The 24,918-nt window shown below is 39.3% G+C and overlaps 1 protein-coding gene across 1 annotated transcript in view; it reads right to left on the bottom strand.

Moving 5' to 3' along the window:
• RYR3 (ryanodine receptor 3) overlaps nt 1–24,918 on the bottom strand; it is a 265,043-nt gene that overhangs the window by 142,531 nt on the left and 97,594 nt on the right. The window contains exons 13-27 of the mRNA XM_083743873.1: nt 23,811–23,979; nt 21,661–21,796; nt 19,934–20,029; nt 19,018–19,136; nt 17,805–17,938; nt 16,255–16,496; nt 14,669–14,861; nt 9,754–9,970; nt 9,475–9,579; nt 8,468–8,571; nt 5,186–5,269; nt 4,003–4,162; nt 3,475–3,622; nt 2,639–2,844; nt 1,991–2,165 (exon numbers count right to left, since the gene is read on the bottom strand). Coding sequence (XP_083599999.1) covers nt 1,991–2,165; nt 2,639–2,844; nt 3,475–3,622; nt 4,003–4,162; nt 5,186–5,269; nt 8,468–8,571; nt 9,475–9,579; nt 9,754–9,970; nt 14,669–14,861; nt 16,255–16,496; nt 17,805–17,938; nt 19,018–19,136; nt 19,934–20,029; nt 21,661–21,796; nt 23,811–23,979 — 2,288 coding nt within the window. The remainder of the gene's footprint in view (nt 1–1,990; nt 2,166–2,638; nt 2,845–3,474; nt 3,623–4,002; nt 4,163–5,185; nt 5,270–8,467; nt 8,572–9,474; nt 9,580–9,753; nt 9,971–14,668; nt 14,862–16,254; nt 16,497–17,804; nt 17,939–19,017; nt 19,137–19,933; nt 20,030–21,660; nt 21,797–23,810; nt 23,980–24,918) is intronic.

Here is a 24,918-nt window from a genome sequence, read left to right as displayed (position 1 = left end):
ACAAACAGACACACACATACATAGACATACCCCCCCCCCCCCCAGAAATAAACGAATAATAAAACATCACATAAGTAGGGCACAGAAGACCTTCTGAAACAATTAGTCACCTGATTGACTTCTCTAATAATCAGTTACCAAATGTCAGATTGACATTTATTGTATAAAGAGCTGAAAGGATAAACAACTTATCCTGAACCACAGGAAAGCTTTCTTATAAACCTTTTATGAGGTTAATAACATTACTCTGCACGAAGGCTTCCATAAGAAGCACAGGGATATGTTAAGGGGACCAGATCTTGTTAGGTCTGCAGCAGTTGGCAGTACAAAACAACAAGAAACGAAAAGGCGCTTAGTGGAAATTTCATCCAAATAGTGGGAACAGAGAATGAACAAATAGTGCTTTTTCTGCTTAAAAGAAAAGAAAAAGAAACCAAACAAAACAACTTAATGACTACTCTGAAAGCAGACTGTTCTGGATGAAGGAATGAAAGAAAGGCAGCAGTTAAATGCCAGTGATTAAACAAATCTACTTCCAACAGAAAGAGCCAAGCCTAATACTCTTATTTTGATGTATTTGGCTTTGCCAGGCATTACACATGTTCCTTTCTTCATAAAAAGCTGACAGCACAACTGATACAGCATCCCAGGCAGTCATTAATGAAAAAATGTTAGTCAGAAAGAATGACAAATAGCGCTAGCTACACGTGGTAACATACGCTAGTGGCATGATCTTGGCATTTGCCATCAATAACTTGTAACTGTGAATCCTAATGGTCTCTAATAGATTACAAAATTATCTGTATGGATCACTGCTGCACAACATTGCCGTTTTTTGTTTAATAAAAGCCCATTTAGGAATAGAGAAGCCCTACTGGTTATCATCATGATATATATAATGGAGGGACATAAACTTTCAAATTAAAAAAAAGATTCAAACATTACAAATGATTAATTTCAAGGACAGACTATTATTAAATACCCCCCCCAAAAAAATAGCAAGCGACAAAATGCTGCCCAGGTTCAATTCCAATGGATTTGGGGTTCTAATAAGAAAGAACCTTGGATCACGCTTCATTCTGTTTAGTAATTAACTTAAAACTAAAAGTGTTAATTAGCTTACCATGATCTCAGCTATGCACACCAGGTCAGGCCCTTCATCTATGATCAAATCATAGGTGATAGATGTTTTATTCTTGGTATGTTTGGTGTTTATCAGCACCACTGCCAGACTAAGAAGTTTAAAGGTAAAGGTAAAGGACCCCTGACAGTTAAGTCCAGTCGCAGACGACTCTGGGGTTGCAGCGGTCATCGCGCTTTACAGGCTAAGGGAGCTGGCATTTGTCCGCTCCGCAGACAGTGGCCAGCATGACAAAGCCGCTTCTGGAGCAACGGAACACCAAAACCAGAGCAGCGAACGGAAAGGCCATTTACCTTCCCACTGGAACAGTACCTATTTATCTACTTGCACTTTGATGTGCTTTTGAACTGCTAGGTGGGCAGGAGCTGGGACCGAGCAACGGGAGCTCACCCCATCGCGGGGATTTGAACCAGCAACCTTCCGATCGGCAAGCCCTAGGCTCAGTGGTTTAGACCACAGCACCACCCGCGTGGTCTAAACTGACTCTGTTTAGTCAGTTTAGTTTACTGACTGATATTCTCAAATTCTGACATGATCCTGACAAAACAGAGGGAGCAAGGGCCTTGATATAATCAGTCCTTATTGCCTCATCTGTATACCTTCATCCATGCCATACTTTCCCCCTCCTACCATCATAGGAATGGAAGCCCAATTCTCCTCACTTCTGTCCCCAGCCCAGGCACATGTTTGCATTACCACTAACAGTGCCATGTTCATTGATCATGGTGATTATTTTCCCTTTTGGTCACTTTTTCCCTTTTGGAAACTGTTTAAAGTCTACAGCAAGATTCAGGTTTCTCGTTATTTCCTTTCAATTAGTAGCACTGTCCCAACAAAGAATTCACTTACCATTATCTATTTCAAAGTCAGCAAAAGCAAGTTCTGAACCTTTATTGGTTATAAGCAACTCTCCATTCAGAGTAAATATCATTGATTTGTCATCTAGATTTATCATACAACCCACTACGTCTCCTGGTTGCCAATTTCGTCCAAAGAATCCACTCCCCTGGTGCCAACGTTGACCCTGAAAAACAAGCAGGTTCAAATGTGTGTGTGAGAACATATTCACTGCAGAGAGGGATCGATGAAGATAAACAAAGAAGCTATTTTTGTCAATATGAGGGCAGAATTGACTATTAATTTAGCACTGAGCAATAAATTCAAAATGTCCCCAGAAGTCACACCTAAATATCAAGTGATGTGGTATTTTTGTGTGCAAATGTGAGTTCATAATCAAAATTAATTTCTTAAACAGAGGATAAACAGGTAAGCAATCAGCTCCAGAAAATGCTGCCTGGATATCGGCCTCACTTTTGGTGATGCTTGTGGCAAACAGCTTAAGAGATTTTGTTTAAAAAAAACCCAAAACAATCAAGCAATATATAAATTTTGTTAAATAATAAACTTGGACAGAAGACTCTGTTTGTGTGTGTGTGAACCATATTTTTGAAGTAGCTACAGACCTACTTACTTAATTTTATTATCAAATGTACCAACCTTGCTGCCTTCAAAGACAAATGCTTGGTCATCAGCACCCAATTCTATGTCAGGCCGACAGCCTGGCCTCGCCCACCCAACACGCATATCTCCTCCTGTTACAGCTTCAAATTCAAAATACCACTTTCCAGTCTTAACTGCGTAAGACTGCTCTACTCTGAAGAAACGTATCTTGTCAATGCTCACTTTTTCTACTGTTTGGTCAGCTGTGAAAGATAGAAGAAAGCAAAAAACAACCCTAAGTTAGTTGAAACAATATTCCAGTATTTTTGTAGCTTCAGTTACAGGGGTGCTAAGGCAACCTTAAAAGCAATTCCTCCTTGAACTGGGTCTTGCTTTCTCTCCCTGGGTTCCTTCTGTCCTCCTGCCCCAACTCCCTGCTGCTCCAAGCCCAAAAAGCTTTTCCTCTACACAGGAGAGGTTCCTCCTCTCCCTCCCTTAAGGTAAGTGTGTTTTTGTCATGGGGAAGAGCTGGGTAGGAGCAGTGAAAATTGGCACGTTTGAGTGTGCATCAGTCACTCACGCATGCCCCTTAAGTCTCTGAGTGATTGACATGCAGATTTAAACATGCATTTTTTAATAGGTTGATTGTCGGGTTTAGACAACATTCCTGTTGACATAATTGGTTAGCGAATCTTCTACATTTCTCTGCTTTTTGAGTGCTAAACAGGGCAGAAGAATGAGAGAGTGTGTGAACCAGTGTTTGCAACATCTAGTTCAATCCACATGTAGCTGAAAAGTGAGAATACTGTTGGGAAGATGAAATAGGTGAGATAGATGGCAAAGCACGTTAGAAATACTATAGCGACCGTTCATAATAACACAGGAAGACTTGCCTATTTCTTGATCTGGTGGTTCAATGTTATATCCATAACCAGCAAAGGTGCGGACAGCTTCACGAAGGCTATCTCTGTTTGATTTTTTAGTACGCTCATCTAATAATGTATAAGGCACCAGTCGGGGATTTCGTTTGTTTTTGAGATCCTAAAAAAGGTACAGATAAGAAATGTAGGATTCAGGTTATAGATTCTTTCTGCAAAATTAAATTAAATCAAATTAAATCTAGATATAAACACAATAAATAAAAGGCAAGCAAAACATGGAAGAATCACACTACAGATTTGTCTGAATTTACACTCAAGGCCAATACAAGTCCAATTCCAGTCATAAAACTCTTTTTTGCAATAGATTTGCTGAATGATCACACTATCATAGCTCAGTTATCACAGGCTTTCAGACAAACACAGTAGTCATTGAAGAAGACAGATTTTTCAAGAATTAAGTGTATAACCCAGCAGTGCCACTTTAAATTAAGCATAACCCTCATCCTAATGCCACCCAAATATTATTTAAATTATCTTTACCTGCTGAATGCCGTATGTCCAACCTTGTTTTATTCTGTCTTTTGCCCAGACGTTATGTGCATTCTCTGCAAGTTTGTCAACCAACACTTCTTGCGAAGGCAGCAATTTCACTTCAGAAAGATCTAGAGGTGCTGGCTTATAGCCATTTGACATCATGTAACTATAAACCAGCAGAGGTGATAGAGGGTTACTTTTGGAGCTAGAATCAGTGTGTTTTAGCCACTCAGCTATATGTTTCAACCAAATGTAACAAGCAATGCGCTATGAGAGGAGGTGTTAGATACCTTAGAGTGAAATATTCTTCCTATTACTGTATATAATTAAATATACAGTATGAACTATTTGGAATGCCCTGTATCTATGTGAAAACAGGGCAGAAACAATCCATGATATACAGCTGCCCATTGCACCATTCCAGATATTCTCAAGCACTCTGGTGATGTGAACTGGTTATGGGCAATAAATAAAGTCTATGTTGCCAACAGGCAAACAGACTAACAAGCTTGGGTGAAAAGCATCTCTGAGGAATGCCCCGCTTTCCTACAGGCTACTTTTTGCTTTTTAAAGAAACTCTGGGTAGATCTACACACAGGAAAAACCCTGCTATAAATGAGTCAGAAATTAAATCGTTATAACAAAAGGGAAAAAATGCTGTGGAAAATCACGTAGAATTTTTCCATCGCCATCTGGTGTTGCATGTTTATAACGCATTCAAAACACTGTTTTTTGTTTTTTTTCTAATGTAGCTGAGCTCTGGCACTTGGAGACTTAGGGAAGTTAAACAGGATTTTTTTATATATATATAGCAAAACTGGTAAATCAAAAGGTGTGTTGGGAGGTAGAATTCTTTCAAGAAACAGTAAACTGTGAGTATTCAGAAGATGAAACATGCTTCTAAACAAGATGGTAAATGGATAGCTTATTCTTCTTTAGTTCCTTAAAATTAACACAGAGGTGTTACAGCTGAGGTCTTAATACTTGGGTTCTGAAACAAGGTGGTATTTTCGGTCAGTTTCCCAACCTTCTATAAAGGATAAGCAGCTCTTCAATAAGTTCAAAATTTATGAATCTATATTGCTAAAAGAAAAGTATGCAGCATTTCCAACCAGCAATTTACAAATAATCACCACATGAACAACACATGAAATCAATATGCAGTCATTACAGTTATAAACACACTTACTTTTTTGGAAGTTTGATTTTCTGAAGATCTTCCTCTGCTCCTGGATTAATGTGAACAACATGGCACCCAAGGGCCAAAAGCGTTCTATAAAAATAAAAGTGAGTTGTAAAAATACAACGCAATATCCACCAGGGTGGTTAAAACAGCAAAAGAAACTGGGGCTAGGGGAGGAGAGGAGAGTAAAGTCCCACAATTCCCAACCCTCTGCTCACAAAACTGCTGTTTGTTTGTTTTTAATTGGTGTTGGTTTTGCTTGTCAGTTTGTTTTGCTGGTTGCATTTTGACTTGTTCTTGGGTTTTACTTTCATTTTGGACTGTATGTTTTTTATCCTTTTATCCCTGGCCTCACAAGACTACAGCAAGCTGGGATAGGATAGATAGCAACATGGGGATGTGTCTTATTAAAAAATTCTTTTTGATGATGGGATTTGTTCATACTAAGGGTCTGGTTGATATATATGCATGGGAAATCAGCTCTTCCTTAAGTAGGCAAGGGAAATGACCCTAAGGGTTTGCTTTCCCTTGTCGCATGTGGCTTAGCCTGCCTATCCAAACCATCTCTGGCTACTGATTCTATGATACTGAGTATTTTTCTATCCCTATGCCATCAAATCTGCTTATGCCAGATTTTAGTCTCTATTGTTCACGCTGATTAACACGTGTGTGGATAATGGCCCTGCCTCAAACCAGCTCCCAAACTTCCAAATGTATGCTTCTCTGAATAAAATAGCCAACTCTTTTTATGAATGTTATAAAGTGTGCTACACATTTGCAACTTAGCAGCTCCTATCCACAGTCATCTTTAGAAGAAGCACATTGATAAAAAATATTCTTTTAGAATGGCTACACCAAATGTTATTAAAAATAATAATGTTGTTTAGTCGTTTAGTCATGTCCGACTCTTCGTGACCCCATGGACCAGAGCACGCCAGGCACTTCTGGCTTCCACTGTCTCCCACAGTTTGGTCAGACTCATGTTTGTAGCTTTGAGAACACTGTCCAACCATCTCGTCCTGTGTCGTCCCCTTCTCCTTGTGCCCTCAATCTTTCCCAACATCAGGGTCTTTTCCAGGGAGTCTTCTCTTCTCATGAGGTGGCCAAAGTATTGGAGCCTCAGCTTCACGATCTGTCCTTCCAGTGAGCACTCAGGGCTGATTTCCTTCAGAATGGATAGGTTTGATCTTCTTGCAGTCCATGGGACTCTCAAGAGTCTCATCCAGCACCATAATTCAAAAGCATCAATTCTTTGGCAATCAGCCTTCTTTATGGTCCAGCTCTCACTTCCATACATCACGACTGGGAAAACCATGGCTTTAACTATACGGACCTTTGTTGGCAAGGTGATGTCTCTGCTTTTTAAAATAATAATAGTTTTAATATTTATACCTCGCTCATCTGGCTGGGTTTCTCCAGCCACTCTGGGCAGCTTAAAGCATATATATAATTCCCCAGCTCAAAAATTATAGAAATTTTAAGTTTTTTTACTTCTGAGTTCACACACATAGGATTCTATTTCATCCCATTTTAATGTGTATAATGTATTCTGACAGTGGTAACTTACTTTAAAACAAAAGCATTTGAATTATATTTGCTGGTTATTACTTTGGCCATAAATCAACAATGTGAAAGTTCTTCATTTCCTGTGTCCAGTGCAGCTGTCTACCAGCTTCATTTGGTGCACCAACTGAGACCCTACCTGCCCACAGACTGTCTCGCCAGAGTGGTGCATGCTCTGGTTATCTTCTGCTTGGACTACTGCAATAGACTCTGTGTAGGGCTACCTTTGAAGGTGACCCATAAACTACAGCTAATACAGAATGTGGAAGCTAGACTGGTGACTGGGAGAAGCTGCTGGGAACACACAACAGTAAAAGATATTTACTGGCTCCCAGTACGTTTCCAAGCACAATTCAAAGTGTTGCCGCTGATCTTTAAAGCCTGAAATGGCCTCAGATCAGTATACTTGAAGGTGCGTCTCCACCCCCATCGCTCAGCCTGGACACTGAGGTCCTCCTCCAAGGTCTTCTGGTGGTTCCCTCTATGCATGAAGCGAAGTTACAGGGAACCAGGCAGAGGGCCTTCTCAGCAGTGGTGCCACCCCTGTGGAACACCCTCCCATCAGTTGTCAAGGAGATAAGTTCAAAAGTTTTAGAAGACATCTGAAGGCAGCCATGTATCTGGGAATGTTTTATGTTTGATGTTTTATATGTGCTGCAAGTCTCCCAGAATTGCTGGGGAAGCCCAGCCAGATGGGTGAGATATTATTATTATTATTATTATTATTATTATTATTATTATTATTATTCCTTTGTCATGCTATCATTGCTACTATAAATAATATGTATTTCCAAAATCATATACATGCTATCAGATTTTATATTATATAATTTCACTTTCCACTAAAAATTAATAACATGTAAATTAAAAAACCAGAATAGTTTTATAGCACAGCAAGAATTATTTCAGTGTCCACATTTTATGTGCTGCTTTTCTCCACTTTAATTCAACCTTCTACCAAACACTGAAGCTCAGTGTCTAATGAACTGAGGCAGAGTAGAGGAAAGGAAAATGTTAGAAGCCCTCCTTAAAAGAAACTGAATCCCAGGTAGGACTTTGACATGGGGGATCAGGAGGCAAAATGTTTTATTTTCCTTTCAATATAATTCTGCATAACTCCAAAATCATACTGCTTGTTTCTAAATTTGTAGCAAGAATGAAATGATGCAATGGCATAATATTACTTCCCCTCTGTTCCTTATATGCCTGTAGAGTGCACAGATATTCTTAGGTGCAATATATGAACCTAATTGTATATATGACACCCACTTTCCAAAACTATGACAACACATAGAGTTCTCCTGTAGAATTAAACTATATATTATAGTGGTTTTTTAATTCTTCCATTTAAAAAAAACCACTATAATATATAGTTGTTGTTGTTTTTTTAAAAAAGCTTCCATTTTTTTTAAGGAAATCAGCCCTGAGTGCTCACTGGAAGGACAGATCGTGAAGCTGAGGCTCCAAGACTTTGGCTACCTCATGAGAAGAGAAGACTCCCTGGAAAAGACCCTGTGCTGGGAAAGATTGAGGGCACAAGGAGAAGGGGACGACACAGGACGAGATGGTTGGACAGCGTTCTCGAAGGTACCAACATGAGTTTGACCAAACTGCAGGAGGCAGTAGAAGACAGAAGTGCCTGGCGTGCTCTGGTCCATGGGGTCACGAAGAGTCAGACATGACTAAACGACTAAACAACAACAATTCTTCCATTTCATAACTCACTTCAGGGTTTCTGTTGACATTTGAAGGTTATAGTTCTTCTCTGTTTCAGGTAGTTTTGAAAATTCCACCAGACAAGGGTGTTGTCTTTTATTATCGTCTCGTATCTATAATGTAAAATACAAGAGAGACTGTATATAACCTTAGAACCACGGCAGCCCAACAGATAAACCTTAAGAAACCTTCTAACATGAGTCTTTAACTAGTAAGGTACAGAGCAATCCAAACAAGGAGTTAGCTAGTTGCAGATCAGTGGATTCTCCACTGCATTCAAAGTCCTGCAAGTTTCTTGCCAACCAGGGAATAAGATGGAAGACATTTTGCCCCTTTTCTGCTATACCATTTCCATGCCATAACCATCCTCATATAACAAACACATTTAAGCCTAATTAATGTATGAAGACCATAGAGTAAGCTGTCCTGCCAGGGTTAGTTCATTTTGGGAGGATTAGGTAATCAAGCCTTTGTCTTGTTCCCCTCCCCCCCCATCTACTTAAGAAGCTTGACATGTGAAGAGATTTTGAGCTGCTTGCTGCAGCTCAGACCACATGGCTCTTACAAGCCATTTCTGTGTCCCCATACCAATAATATAGGAACTTTCACCACTGTAACTAAGTTAAATAAGCAAGATTAAAAACTTTAGTATGTAAGATTAAAAACATGTTGGCTGTATACACGACATGGAAATTACGTTGCAGTATTCCATATACAAGTAAATGTATAAACATCCTATTTCTTCTATGAAATTAAGGGGTTTTTTATTTTAAAAATGGAGGAATACATCATCAGCATCTTCCACAAGCCACCACTTAAACCAATGGTGTGTCATATTCTGGAAGGAAAGAAGGCAGGCCTTATTTTGTAGCTACAATGATTTTTCAGTATTTCAACCTTGTAAATAGACACTAGCTTTCACCGCCATCTGCTATGATTGTGGTTCTTTGTAACTTCTCCAGGGTCTTCATGCATAAGGCTCCTTTCTCCTCATTAGAATTACTCTTAAATTGTACCTTGCCATAAGTCCAGCCAAGTTCTATTTTATTCATTCCCCAGAGTTCATGGATATTTTCAGCAAGCTTGTCTCTGATCTTCTCAAGATGGAAAGGCAAAGCAATCTAGAAGAAAATAGGTGAGTTTTAAATGAGACAAAATAATTAACAATGATATCTTCTGTGTGTTTTATTAATAACCAGATAGCAAATAAAAAAAATATGCCTCATAGGCGTGGTGTGCTGCAAACAACCTACAAAAAATTACATATTCATACTGATGTTTTCAATTAAACATACCTGGCTGGTGTCAATTGGACAAGGGATGAAATTAGTTTGGGAGAGAAATTGTGTGGTACCAAGCAAATCTCTAACTCCATCCAAATCTCTCTTATATTCTTTAACTGGTTCCAGTTTCATCTTCTCTTTTGGAAGCAAAGCTTCATAGCAAGGCACATAGCCAGCAGGAGGTAGAAACTTGAACTCTCCATGGCGCCCACCCATCAAGAAACGTACCCTGTACAATTGCAAATGGAACAAGCATAATATTTCAAGAGGGTGGATTTTTTTAAAGCAAATAAAATAACAGGGGTCTCATTTCATGATATAAATGTTATCATTAAACATTAATTCCTGTGCGCGTGCGTCCAATTTAATTAAGCAGCAATTGCAGTAAAGAAAAGCATACTTCTTTATTTTAAACTTCCCCTTTATTCAGTGGAAAATTAATTTCTAACATTGTTTTCTAACAGCTGGAAAACCTTTTACAGATGATAGATGATATGTGTCTAATGCAGAATATTCAAATACAATCAAGTAAACTGAGGACAAAAGTCCATGCGTGATGCTCAGTGTTATTAATACTTAGAGTAGACTCACTGAAATCAAAGAAGATGGGTAACCTGTCTATTAGGTGCAATGGATCTACTATGAGTATGACTTTGCTGGGTATTATCACAAATAATTTCCCCACAAGTCTTGCATCATATTTACAAATCATCTTTCCTGCCCACCCTCAATATCCCAATGTAGTTCCAAAACATCTGGAGGGCTGAGTTTGCCTATGCCTGAGCTATGCATTCATACTTCTATAAGTCCCTGCACTGGGACTTATAACCCCTGCATTCTAAATGATGGCCAGCCTGCTTCACTGTCTGGAGCTGCTCAGTAAACGAATGAGCTTCCCAGACTCCCCGTGGCTGGAAAGGCCACTTAGAAATGACTGAGTCAATTGCCCTTTGCATTTCACTATTCCAAAGTGAAACTAGGGCTTCAACAGTAGAACCCATTATATTGCTTGTAAAATACCCCAGAGTATCCAGAAATACCTCGGATTTCATCAGTCTCTGGGGGTGGATCAATCTAACCAACCAACCCACCCACCCACATGTGTGGGTTGGTGTGGGTGGGTGTCAGTCACAGCCAATCCAAAGCTCACCAGGGAGTAATCCTTCCATGACAATGGACAATATACAACTGGGTCATTTGTAATGATGTCTGAAGCGAAAACCCAATCTAGGGTATGATCTACAGAATGTGTTGGATGGTTTTCAGGGCAGCCATGAGCTCTTGAACTGGCCCAGACAAGTCAGCATTAACATGGATATTGAAGTCCTCCAAAACCAGTCTTGGGATTCTCCAACACAAACCAAAGACTGCCTCCACCAGCCCGGTCACAGCGGTGGCTGGACAGTGGGAGGGATGGTACAACAACAAGATTCCCCATTCTGGCTCTACACTACTGTACTATTTTCTTTCAATCAGCAATAAAGGAGCAGATGCAAAGTGAGCAGAGGTTCTGACACTGACATGTTCTCATCAACTACAAGTTCATTTGAGAAGTACAAGACTACTGAGTCAACATTTATTCAAATAGTTATACACAATATTTAACTAATATAGAATATCAGTTCACTGCTGAACTGACACAAATTATAATAACATTCATTTCAACACATTTTGTTAGGCCTTTTCTCCAACTGCCTGAGCAGCTGCAATGACATCTCTAGCTTTTTTACATAATTTTCCTAGGATGAGTTTCAGGAATATGTCAAATGCCTAATATTGTTTTTTCTGTGACACAGTGTGAGTTTTCAGATACAGACAGCCCTGCAGCACCACTATTTAACACACCACCTGTTCAATTACAAAGAGCACCAGCCATTTATTTCAAAGATGTTGACTTTTCATGTCAACACATCTGGACCCTTGAGCTTCATGAACCCTCTCTTAGCAAGAAGCAGAGGAATCTGCTAGAGCTAATTTCATTTTAGCCTTGGGTCTGTATCTCTGCAATCAATGCATTTATATTCAAATTTATATATTCTCAGGCAGATGTGCTTCAAATATTAAGAACCTTCTTTGTTTTATATGTGAGATTTAATGGTATCTAAGGAAATTGAACATACCTTTACAGTACTTATATTATGATGTAACTGAACTCCTTTTCAACACAATTCAATATACAACTTCATCATCACAAAATACATTTATGACTGAGGCAGGATTTTTATGTTTTCAGAATTATGTTCTGCTTTGTGAGGTAGGAATTCAACAAGTGAGTGCCATCAGTGGAAGCCTCATGGAAAGACTTCAGATTGTGTGACAGGGCTTTCTTCCCTCTCCACCCCCATGAAATTGTCTCCTGTGGAAGCCAGTTCCATAGTTGTAATGTGAATAAGTACTCTATCTGTCCTGAATCTTCCAATATTCAGTTTCATCAGGTGATCATAAGTTTTAGTGTTATGAAAAAGGAAGAAAAATGTTTGTCCATATCATGCATAATTTTATAAAACGCTATAAAACAGGTAATCAGTGCAGTTCTATCACAATGTGTGTTACATAAGCCCTCTCAGTTGTGCCTGTAAGCATTCTGGCATCCAAATTCTGCACTAGTAACAACTTCCGAATTATCTGCAAAGAATCCTTACTTACAGCATAATATTCAATATTCCTCTTTTCAGGAAGATTTGCATAATCTTGTACTTTCAAAGAGTTTTCTAACCTATTTCAAACAGATTTGCAAATCTGTAGTTTACTTAAAACACACTTACTAGGAATTAAGCCCCATTTAGCACAGTAAGTCTAACTCCTGAGTAAGCATGCTTAGTATTGCTCTGCATGTTCACTTTTCAGACAACCTTGAAAAGAAGTCTACCATTTTTTACTCACCTGCCTTTGGATAGTGAAAATAATCTTCCGCGCATGAAAAGAATGAAAGGAAGTTCCAGTTCTTTACAAAAACAAATTCCTCTTTGCTCACATGGAGGTGCATCTTATTTGCCACAGGCAAGTAGTTGTTTACAATTCTATGTTTTCAGGTCTTATTTAATCCATACACACATTCAAGCTCTTTTAGAAAACCTGACAATTTTAGGCCATATCACTGTTTTTGGGACCTTATCACACTGTGGTTGAAATGGTTAAACTGTATAGGGAAAGAGCCTCAATGAACTGCTTGCCTCATTTTAGCTGTGGTTGGGTTTCAAATAATCACCCACATGGGAACTTGAACATATTACTCAAGCTTCATACATTTATTTTTGAGATATATAGTTTACCAGTAGCAAGTTTTACTACTTCATTTTCCTGTATAAAGCCATTTGGTTGAAGTAACACATATGTGAAGATCTTAACAGTTACCATAGTAGGTATGATTTGCTGAATAATACTGGAGATTTTTTCCCCTTGAGTTGATTCAGACAAATGGTTTCTAAGGTGGAAATGAAGTGGCAAAGCCACCACATACAGACTTTGCTGGCACATGAAAGAATCCTTGGGCTGATTCATATATTTGTTTGTCACCGAGAGTCACAGACTGTCTGCCTAAGTACTTAGTAGATGAAGAGTCAACAAAATGATTTACCCCAATCCTTTGAAATGTTCTTTACTCCCCTGTGCTTCTGGGATTCAGTTTCTTCTAGGTTTACCTCAGAGATGATCTACAAATGCAGGAAGTCTTCTCTGTCTTCTAATTTCACCCAAAATGTTTTGATTCATCTCTTAGTTTCCCTTTCATGCAGATTCTAGTGTATGTGACTATTTATTTATTAATAGTCACATATTAATTAATTATCCTGCCTTTCAGCTCCACAATGGAGGCCCCAAAATGGCAAAGCACCTCAAGAAAACTTTTATGAATATTGGCAGTAACAGAGGAAAGATACAGAGGAAAATATCATATACAAGAGCAGGAAGAGAATTGAATATTAAAGCATCACAAGTAAATAATGAACTCACTGAAATAAAGTCAGTCTAAAGAAACACATTTTTAATTTGCACCTGAAGACTTTCAGAGGAGGGACCCAACAAAAATATGGCAATATTGTCCATAACTTGGGTGCCACTATCAAGAAAGCCCTGTCCATCAAACCCACCAATCAGACCTCAGCTGTAGATGGGACGTACAGTCTTCTTTGAAGACTGAAGTGTTTGAACAGGTCCATTTGGGAGAAGATAGTCTTCAGATATCATTGTCCCAAACTGTTCAGAGCAAGGGTAGGTAACATTGTGCCCTCCAGATGTTGTTGGGTTACAACTCCTATCCAATACAACTCTCGGACCAATGGCTATGCTCACTAGGGCTGATGGGAGTTACAAACAAACAATAGCTGGAGGTCACTACCTTGACTATCACTGGTTTAGTAAGTGGATGTAAAAAAATAAAAAAATAAAAGGAGGGATTTTTGAAATGATTATTATATAAAAATTGCATTAGAGCTTGGAAAAGGTACCAAGTCAACACCTCTGTATTGTTTCATGCAACTGAGCAGTGAAATATAAGTCATACTGATTCATCATTGTTCCTTAAATATTTTTAGGTGAGACGAGAGTATGACCTCTTGTTGCTGCTGCCAACAAAGATCTCAGTTAATGCCAAGTGTGGTGCTATGTGTAGACACTTATCCATTGATAAATGACAGAGACCTATTTCATTCCACATAGGTCATGGGAGGAAAAGAAATCATTAAATAAAAGTGGCTTTGCTCAGTGCCAACCTGGGAAGAGTTCAAACCAAAGACAAGAGGTGTCAAAGACTCTATATTTCATTGTCCATTATCTATGAGTCAGGGTTTCAACATAAAATTGTTTTTCTCTTCAGGACTGACAGCTGCAAAGGACCTCGGGAGAAGGATGCCATGACCACATTTGGCAGCACTCAATAAAACAGCTTGGCAAAACACAAACTGTTTATCTGAAAGAAGGGTCTACTTACTTGACACCAGCTGAGAAGCTCACCACAGGGAAAAAAAGTCCATCCGTGTTAAAGTTCTCAAACATTCCTTGCACAGGCTGCCCATTAATGCGGAAAGAAATGCTGGGTGCCCCTAAATCCAAGCAGCAGCTGACCACGTCCTCAGATGCTAGCAAATGCTGATTGACAGATGCCACCGCTCTGGGCACTCGACCTAATAAGCAGGCATTCACAGAAAGACAAGTTTTTGACTTTGAAACCATATTTGCAAAGACTTGTGTGATTTTTTGGGGGGTGGCATTTCAAAGCTCATTGTTTTCTTCCGAACTCAAAATATAACCTTGCTTAAAATAAAAGAACTTCGCCAAATGACCTTGCTCCTTCATTTCTCTTCCATATGCTTCTAATTTAATAGGCAAACAAATGAGACGTATGATCAAAGCTCATAAATTAGAGAACAATGCTTAAACAAAGCAAACATCCACAGCTGGAAATTATGTCCTTCTATTTTGGCCTACACATTCTGACATGTACACACTTCATGAAGTTCAAGTTATTTTTTATCTTCTGTTCTTGCCTTCTTCCATTATTTGTCAAAGAACAATAATCATTCTTCTCCAGCCCTTCATATTTCTCGACCTTGCTGCTCCACCCACCTCCTTTTTTATTCTGTTTATTTTATAAATGCTTTGCGGGAGGTTACTGTATTTTTATTATTGCATAGCTTTTCTTGTAAAAACCAATGTGAGATGTTGGAATGAAGCACAGTATAGAAATTTAATAAATAAACATAGATCATGGTGCTCTTGCGGAAAGAGCTTTTCTGTAACAAAACATAGCATATAAATAAGACTTCAACTAATTGTAAGAAAAAGAGTATTAATGTTTCAGTAATATGCATTGAACATCCTCATCAGGCATGAATAGTATATTTCTATTCATACAAGAAGTTCAAAATTTCAGTATAATGCCACTTCATTCTGTATTGTCTACGTCCCATAATCTTCTACAGGGATTTTTGAAATCTTTCTAAATTGAGGCTATATATCAAATATATTATTCTGCTCGCGTGACTGTTACTAATTATAGTAAAAGCAAAAAATGTATTTTTGAATTACGGCTTGGAGAGCACAGTCTTATACAAAGAAAACTCATTATCTCCCTTCCTGTTATTCAATTTCAAATAGCATGCACTTTTAAAATGCTCAATTTTCCATTTGATTTAACACAACAAAGGAGTTCTCCTATACAACTCCCCTGAATTTAAATTGGGTTTGCATGTGGAATATAAGCACAGCTCTTGAGTAAAACAAAACAAAAGGAAAAAAACCCCTAGCCTAACACATTTTAAAGGCTCCACATCCAATGTTCAGGTCATATTCTAAGTGGACCAATTTAAATCAATGAACTGACATTGGATATCACTTTAATTCTTTTGTGCCTGCTGCTAGCTTACTGTTAGCATTAATCTGTTACTCAGCACTTGGCATTTGAAGAGCTAAAGAGGTGCTTTTAAGAGGGCCAACATGTTTCATTAAAAAAAAAGTCCCTACTTTGAGAACATTAACATTGTTTGCTCCTGTTCAGAGTTTTAAGTTAGTTCTCACCAGACCATAGATGAAGTCCATCAAAGCCATATGAGTATAGGTCATCACCAACACCGTTGCCTCCCCATCCTTCCCCACCTCCAGGATAAGGAGCATAGCCTAAAGCTGAGGCCCAGCCAACCCGTAGATGTGTAGGTTTTGCCGTCAAAAATGGATCTACTTGATCAATTATTAGTTCAAAGTACCATTTCTTATATTGTGCTGAGCCATCAGCAATTCCAAGAAATATGTTTGGCCTCATACTAAAAGAGAACAAAGAACAAAGAGTGTGTAAAATGCACAGTATTATGTCATCTTTGGATTCCCACATTGGGGAAAAATTATGCATAGAATATTTATTCAGATTAAATTAAAAATAGTAGAGAAATCACATAAGAAAAAACTGCTTCAGAGCTACCTTAACAGGCAACAGACACACACAGAAAATAGCAAAATAAAAGCTTTTGGTAATGCCCATAATTTTAATAATAATATCGTTGTTCGCAGGGTAAGCAGTTTTGTGCTTGGGGTACTCAACTAAAAGTTTGAAAAATGCAGAAGACAATGTGGTGCAGCTAATATAATGCTGGTTTTGTATTCACCAGGCCCATGATCAAATACCTGCCCCACCATCATGTTCACTGGATACTTTTAGTCAAGTCACCACTTCTTAGCTTCCTCTTCCATAAAGTGTCATTGTCAGGATACAACGTAAGTGACCCTGATCCACTGAGAAAAGAGTACAAAGAAATCTGAGGCTGCTGTGGTACACTTAAATATTTAGTGTATTACTAAATACTGTATAAAGGTAAAGGGACCCCTGACCATTAGGTGCAGTCGTGACCGACTCTGGGGTTGCGGCGCTCATCTCGCTTTATTGGCCAAGGGAGCCGGCGTACAGCTTCCGGGTCATGTGGCCAGCATGACTAAGCCGCTTCTGGTGAACCAGAGCAGCGCACGGAAACGCCGTTTACCTTCCCACCGGAGCGTACCTATTTATCTACTTGCACTTTGAGGTGCTTTCGAACTGCTAGGTTGGCAGGAGCAGGGACCAAGCAGTGGGAGCTCACCCCGTCACGAGGATTCAAACCGCCGACCTTCTGATCGGCAAGTCCTAGGCTCTGTGGTTTAACCCACAGCGCCACCCACGTCCCCAAAATACTGTATACTGTATTACTAAATTACTATATACTGCAGACTTACAAGATAACCCACCTTCTATCATGGAACCCAAAGCAATATACATATTGGTTCCCAGGCAGGCACTCATCCAGCCACTGACCAGACACAGACTTGTACAGCTTCAGCAAGGTGGTAGTCTCATACGTTACATCAATGGAGTATGTGTCATTCATACAGGGGGAAATCCCTTTGAGCTGTGAAAACATGCTCAGGATCACACTGCACATTAGGAGCAGTTGGCATGGTGAGATGATCCCTGACATACATAGGCATTGCCGATGCCTCTTACCAGGAGAGTGCAAGACAACAAGAAGGCTGGGACTGTTATAGAGACCTTTCACTAGGTAAAATCTAATAAAGAACACACAATCACATGCCACCGATCCTACCTTGTCACATCATTCACAAGCCGTGTTTGCAAGAGCAGATCTCTTCGAGGAAGAAGATTGTCACAGATTAAGTTCTGATTAGCGCGCACCGCTACTCCATTACAAAGACAAAGAGAACAAAGCACATCGAGAACCTGGAAGACATTATTAGAAGCTAGCCTTGCTACATTCAGTACATGACACGACATTGGCTCAAGGTCTTATAACTTATAATTTTAATTCTAAGGGAAACAATCTGAAACAATTGGCCACTTGGAACATCAAAACAAACCATGGTTTACCATGTCACAAAGGAGCCACAGTGAGACTTAGGCTCAAGTGCTCCCCTTCCCCTCCCCGGCAGAAACAGTTTCTGCGTTGATTAAATCCAGCTGAGCATTTCATTTGCTGGTTTTAGATAAAATGAAAAGCTGTGATTAATCAAAGGGGAAGTGAAAGCTTCCAAACTCATCTTGGTGGTTGGAGTGGAGGAAATGGGGCTGTGGAGCGTGTGGGTTGAGGGATGAGGAAAGTGGGCAGGACCTGGAAGCGGAAACGAGCCAGTGGATGAAGAGGCTCCAGGTGCTGCGTGTGGCTCACAGAGCATGTGGCTTAAAAATGACCATATCAAAGCCAGTGCAGACACAAGGGTTTTTTTTAACACCCATTTATAAATCAGGTATCAGATCCATAAATGTGTGCCCTCTCCCCTTGGATCTCCCTTCCCTAGAGAAAATTATTTCTTCCACTTAACCGTGGTAGAATAGTTCATTAGCACAGGCAATAACTAAAAGTGAACAGGATTTTCACTTAAATCAGGAACTGAAGTGTGCTTTTGTACTGAATTTCAGGTCCTTGGCTGAAGGTGTCTACAAACTGCTTAACATTTGTAATGGGCAAGGGGATTTGCACCTATGGCTGTAATAATTCAGGGACTGTAACCGTGGCAATCAACACACATCCCCTGAAATCAGAATGTAGACAGGAGAGCGTTATGTCTGCATTGGCTCAGTGTTTGCTTGTAGTGCACTAGAACATTATCTAAGGAATTAAGCTTTAGCATAAACAGAGAAACGTATCTATATTTTGAATTCACACTTGTACTTTGTTTGCAAACGTACAGGTTTTCATTATGTGGTTGCTTCTTTTTTTAACACAATATACGGGAGATATTATAGAGACCCATGTGTTTCGTCTGCAGGTCAATGACACATCTTGCATCTGCCAGGCATACCTTATGGTTGCGCCCATGCTTATCCAGCAGCGAGATGATAGACTTGATATGGCCTTCTTCTATCAAATTTAAAGCCTCTGGGCTTTCAATCAGGATGCAGTGCAACACCTCCAAAATACCTGTACGAATGCCACAGGCACACACATCATCTTAACATCTTAAGGAGACAGTGTACTGAACAAAATTCAAAGACTGAAGAAAATAACATCTTAAGGCAAAGGAAGAAAATACCTCCACATTCTTAGTCTATTATCTCTCTAGCCTATAAATGATGAAGTTACTGAAATAGGCTTTGGGGAGAAGAAAAAATATTTAACTTAGCTCTCAATTTTCAAAAAGCAATAAATTACTAAACACACAATATAGGGGAAATATAAATACTTCTATTCAAACAGTGTCTTTATCAGAAAGCAGCAAAGTCATAAATGAAGAACAAGGTTCAATTGGAGGCCGCTTTTGAAACTGATCCATTAATATGGGTTGCATTTTGCACTTCAGAAAACATAATAAAATGTCCACATTTAAGAAGCATATAACCTTGCTATTTAAATATGTTGAATGAGTATGTAACCAGAGATATTTATTAATTCACATTTTCTATGTAGAATTGTAGATTAACTAATAAATACTCAGTACAATTGAAACCAATATCTTTAAATACAGTCAGAGTTACCAGTGGTCTTTTCAGAGGCTATCAGAAGGAATAATAGCACATTGGCAAGTCACAAGTATGAGTAGAGCAGGGAGGGGTAGAAAAGTAACCTACTGAAATTTATTATCTGTATGAAACTACTCTGAGTCAATAGCAGATTATCTGAAGCATGTATGATACTCTTTAGACATTGTATAAATGGCCTGTAGACTGTATACACACATTAAAACTGGTAGCTGATTTATATAAAATGAAACATCTTACCTGAGGAAGATTCTAGTCTATCTAATTTACTAATTAGCCAATCAAGATTATTTGAAAACTGAGCACAATTATTTCTGTTACCACGAATGAGAGCAGCTGAAAGAAAAATGTGAGATGAACGGTCAATTCTGAGTTGAAATGCTTTAGAGGTATTAAAAAAAAAAAAGACTGTCATCTGTCTACCAAATGCCTGCAGATATTTCACTACCTAACCAGTTATAATTAACATGACTTATAGAACAATGCTGTGGGCATATAAGCTCCACTGAGTTCAGTAACTATGGGCCTAAGTGGACAAGGAATTGGTAACGGTTTATTGGAGCATTCCAATATTAAAGTCCCAGTAGGTATCAAAAGTTATTGACACTGGATAACCATTTGATATCATTGAGCCATCACTTATAGTTCTGACAAACTAAACGTACTTATATACTGCTTAAATTGCCTGATGTCTAATGCACAATTTTCATATAAACATTGATAACAGAAAACACTGTAAGCTCTTCCAGTCCTCAATAATTAGCAAGGATAACAGCAATTTTTGAAATTGCTGTTGGCATTACAAATGTATTTTTAGATTAAGTGGGAAAGGGACTTCTCAGGGAGGGAGACTGGACCACAGCACTGATCCAGTACAGCTACGTTATTTTTCACTGCTATATATCTTAGCCTTATAGACAATAGTTTATCTCTCTCTCTCTCTCTCTCTCTCTCTCTCTCTCTCTCTCTCTCTCACACACACACACACACACACACACACACACACACACACAGACGCAACCAGTACTAATTAACAGTTTAAATAAAGCCAAGATCTTTGCCATGATGGGGAGAGGGCACTTCTAAAGCTGCCTCTAATTTTCTCACATATCCTAGTGGGAGGATTTTCCACAGCTGCAGGGAGGCAGACAGAATGCTGAAAAGTGGCCCTTAAGTCCACCCACTAATTTAAAGGCACTATAGAATACATAATTATTATTCTGCAGCAGCAGCATCTGTACATGGAAAGGTCAGTAGTATTCAGAAGGCTGAGATAAACAAGGGAACTTAATCACTGCTCCACAATAGTCTGCTATCTATCATAGCCACGACTGATGGAAAACTTCAGTGTGAGGATGGTGGCAGTACTGCCCAGGAAAATATCACCAGAATTAAAGTGGAAACAGGGCATTAAGTGTTTTTGATTTCCTAATGAGCAGGCACACACCATTATGGTTTTGTGGGTTTTCTTATAGTTTGGGTGCAGGAGCCTTCAGTTGTTTTCATCTCCCTTCCTTGACTCTCTCTATAGACAAGTTAATTATTTTGGAATCTTACAAGCAAGGGACACTTTCCCAATAAAACGTAGGAATAGCCCAGCGTTTTGTGGAACAGGCTCTTTGAGATGCAAAACTACATTACAATATCTTTAATTACATGTTAGGATCTGAGAAACAAGCTTGTGGGCTGTTTCTGAAATGAAGATTATGAAGCTCTTCATATTGCGTTGAATGTATTTGTATCAAACTGTCAGTTAGTGCCTCTGCGCCATATAGCATACATCAACATAAAGTAAATAATATACGTAGGTTATTTGTTGATAGGGGAAATTATCCTACCATAAAACCGCTGATGGATCAGACCCATTTAGTGAGACAGCCTGTGTCCTATACTAGCCAACTAAATTATTATGGGAAGTCCACAAGCAGCTCTCTCTCCCTCTCTCTCTCTGCAGTTGCAGAACTCACCTAGCAATTTGTAAAGAAGGTTCAGAATTTCTTTCCATGCTGCACCATTTTCTTCTCTACCAATCCCTGTAAAGTGAGCAGTGCTATAGTAGACGTTTAAACGATCAATGCAGTTCAAGACCAGTGCCAGCATCCCCTGTAAAGACGTCAGATAAAAAATATATGTGCATATGCAAAGATTTATTCCTTCATGTTTAAAATGCATTTCAAGTACAATATGGAGCTTAAAAAAATTACTGGGTATATATGATTCTTCCCTCTCCAAAAGTAACATACCCAACGGTGACCTGAATTGGGAAGACTTGTGTACGCCATTTATAGTGCCACATATAATCTCTCCTATATAGCTAATGGCAGCTCAGTGCATGTTAAATAAAGGAAATAGTGCAGGAGGAACAGCTAATCATCCACACATGGCTGATTTTCAGCAAAGAAAAGGATGCAAGAGGGGTCAGATCACTGATATTTGACATCCACACCATACATTTTTAAGGCATTATTATACTGTGTTAACAGTCATAGAGAATTCTGGTAGCTACAGTTTGTTAGGGTGCTGGGAATTGTAGCTCTGTGAGGTCATCACCCTTAATGAACTACAAGTTCCAAGAATTTCCCAATAATGGTATAATAGTGTTTTAAAAGACTGGTGGGGATGTAGCCAATGTCTCATTTGGCCCCCACTGGCCTATTCCTTGTATGCAGTAACATATAGTGGCCCGGTTTCATGCTCCCAGGCCGAGAGCTCATCCACATTTCCCCTTGTCCTGCACCTAGAAAGCATGGGTCCAAGCAGTTTTGCCTTTGCCCCACCATTTCCCCCTGGAAAGCCCACTGTTTAGCACTAAATCAGAACAAATGATAATCCATTGAAAAGCTGGTGGCTGTTTGTTCTGATTCAGTGCTAAACCGTGGGTTTTCCTGGGGGAATGCCAAGGGATAAATGGACGTGTAGATGAGTCCTTAGAAAATGAGCAGCCTGAACATAAGGAGCAAGATTATTGCATTGCTCTGTGGAAACCATGCTTGGTTCTTCTGGGTAATGGCCAGGGGCATTCTAAGCAGTACATATGAGCAGTCAAGGGCTGCCAAGACAGGGAGGGGGACGTTGAAAGAGGTCCATTGTGTCTATCATGATCACATCCTACATGACATATGGAGCATGACCAACCACATTTTTATGATTTCCATATTGGAAGTATAAATGGACTCTACCCGACACAATTTTTTTTAAAAAAACATTCTTGCCAATCACTATTTAAAGGTCAATATTCCACTGTGGGAGGCAGTGGAAGACAGGAGTGCCTGGCGTGCTCTGGTCCATGGGGTCACGAAGAGTCGGACACGACTAAACAACAACGAATTCTGTAAGTTAAGTATTTTCAGACACCCTAAATTTACAAAGTACCCTTTTGCTGAACTACTAGAAATCTCAGAACAATTAAATAATGAGGCATATTAAAAATTTGTGTTAAATAAAACACTTTAAGCAAGTAATCCTTAGATGGTGTTGGGCAGAAGCGCTCTCCCTTTTTGTGTGCCTCCGTTTTGCTTTGTTAATTGTCCCTCCTATTGACATCAGTGGAAAGAGGAATTACTATATCGGTTCCAGGTCTTTCTGTTGAGATTTAGAATCAGAGTGAGCACTTTCCTCTAAGGATGTAGTAAGTTCCCTGCTGGATCAAGTAAAAGGCCCATCTAGTCAAGCGTTCTGTTCTCACAGTGGCCAACCAGGTCCCTACCAGACACTCACAAGTAGGACATGAGCACAACACCACTCTCCACCCCTGTTTCCCCAGCAACTGGTATTCAGAGGCTTACTATCTTTGAAACTGCAGGTAGTATGCAGACACCATGGCTAGCAGCCATCTAGTGTCCTATTCTCCATGAATCTGTATAATCCCCTGTTCAAGCCATCCAAGCTGTTGGCCATCGTTACAACTTGGGGTAGTGAATTTCACAGCTGAACTATGTGTTTAACTCTGCAAGGGTGAATAAACGTAGTAGGATGGTTGGTCCCCAGAGGCCAATGGATCCCTGGGGTATTTTCCAGCTTCTACGGCTGATATTCTTGTTGAAGCCTTAGTTGATCTGCAGAGATGACTTGGTCATTTGACAGGATTGCAGTAAAAACACACTGAAGCTTTTCTAACCTCTTCCTTGAATAGATTCTGTCTGTTCTTGAGTGAACGAAGCTTGTTTTGTTTATCTTCATGTTCTAACTCTTCTTCTGGAGGCAGAAAATATGTTATCAAGTCTTGCAGAGTCTGCAGTACCTCTTCAATAGGCAGAGTGATAGGAGTTGAAGTTCTGTTGTTTCCACTAAGAATCAATAAGCAATATAAGTAAATTAGAATCAATCATGATCAGTACTAACCAAAACAATCATAATTATAACATTGTTTCCGTTTTTAAGTATAGCTCCTCTTTCACCCAGAGTATTAGGTACTACCTGGTCCAGAAATGGATAGTCTAAAAAGGGAGAGTGTAACTTTCATATGGGGTGCTTGACCAGAGACTCAAGCACCAGAGAAGCACCTCACCACCCTTCAGAAAAATGTGATTTATACAGGGATCATTACATTCAAAATACAAAGACAAGGGGGCAAAATGGCTTATAGCATGGTGAAAAGGATGGACCCTCAAGCACAATTCATTTGGATGGAAAAAAGATTGCTAAAGCATCTCTCTTACATGTGTTAATAAGCTTACCAGTGCCAGGATGTTTGTATTATTAGCAGCACTGTCTTGCTCACTGTAATTATTTAGCTTTAAAGTAATGACCACTGTCTGTCCCTTTTGCGTTTTAATTACCAGTCTGACCCCACTCCTCTATATCTGCCCCAGCCATGTGAATCTATGCAAGTGAATTTATGATTACATGTCATGTATCCATGAAAGTTTATACACCATAATCAGTCTGTTCACTTTTAAGGTGCCACACATTATTATTTTTAGTTCTGTCTACTTCAAAGTAACTTGTAACTCAAATCTGTGGACAGAGGAGATACTGAAAGTCTTCAAGCTGGGGTAACTATTATAGTGTTTGTACAACACTATCGATACACATTATGCTTTGCAGAATAAGCAAAAAAAAGTGTTAAGTCTCTGTGTGGCTAAGTTCCCCACAGGAACTTGATGGCACAGTCAATTCCTGCAAAAAGCAACCAGTAACTGCTCATCAGTTCAACCCTTCTGAATTGGCTGCATGACAGAGTTTCCCTATGGGCAGCTCAATCACACAATCCATCCCTGCCGAAA

The sequence above is a fragment of the Podarcis gaigeae genome (assembly GCF_964106915.1).
Source record: "Podarcis gaigeae genome assembly, chromosome: 1".
In the NCBI taxonomy this organism is placed as follows: Eukaryota; Metazoa; Chordata; class Lepidosauria; order Squamata; family Lacertidae; genus Podarcis; species Podarcis gaigeae.
Note: the sequence above shows the minus strand (reverse complement) of the source record. Positions and strands in the feature narration are given on the sequence as shown.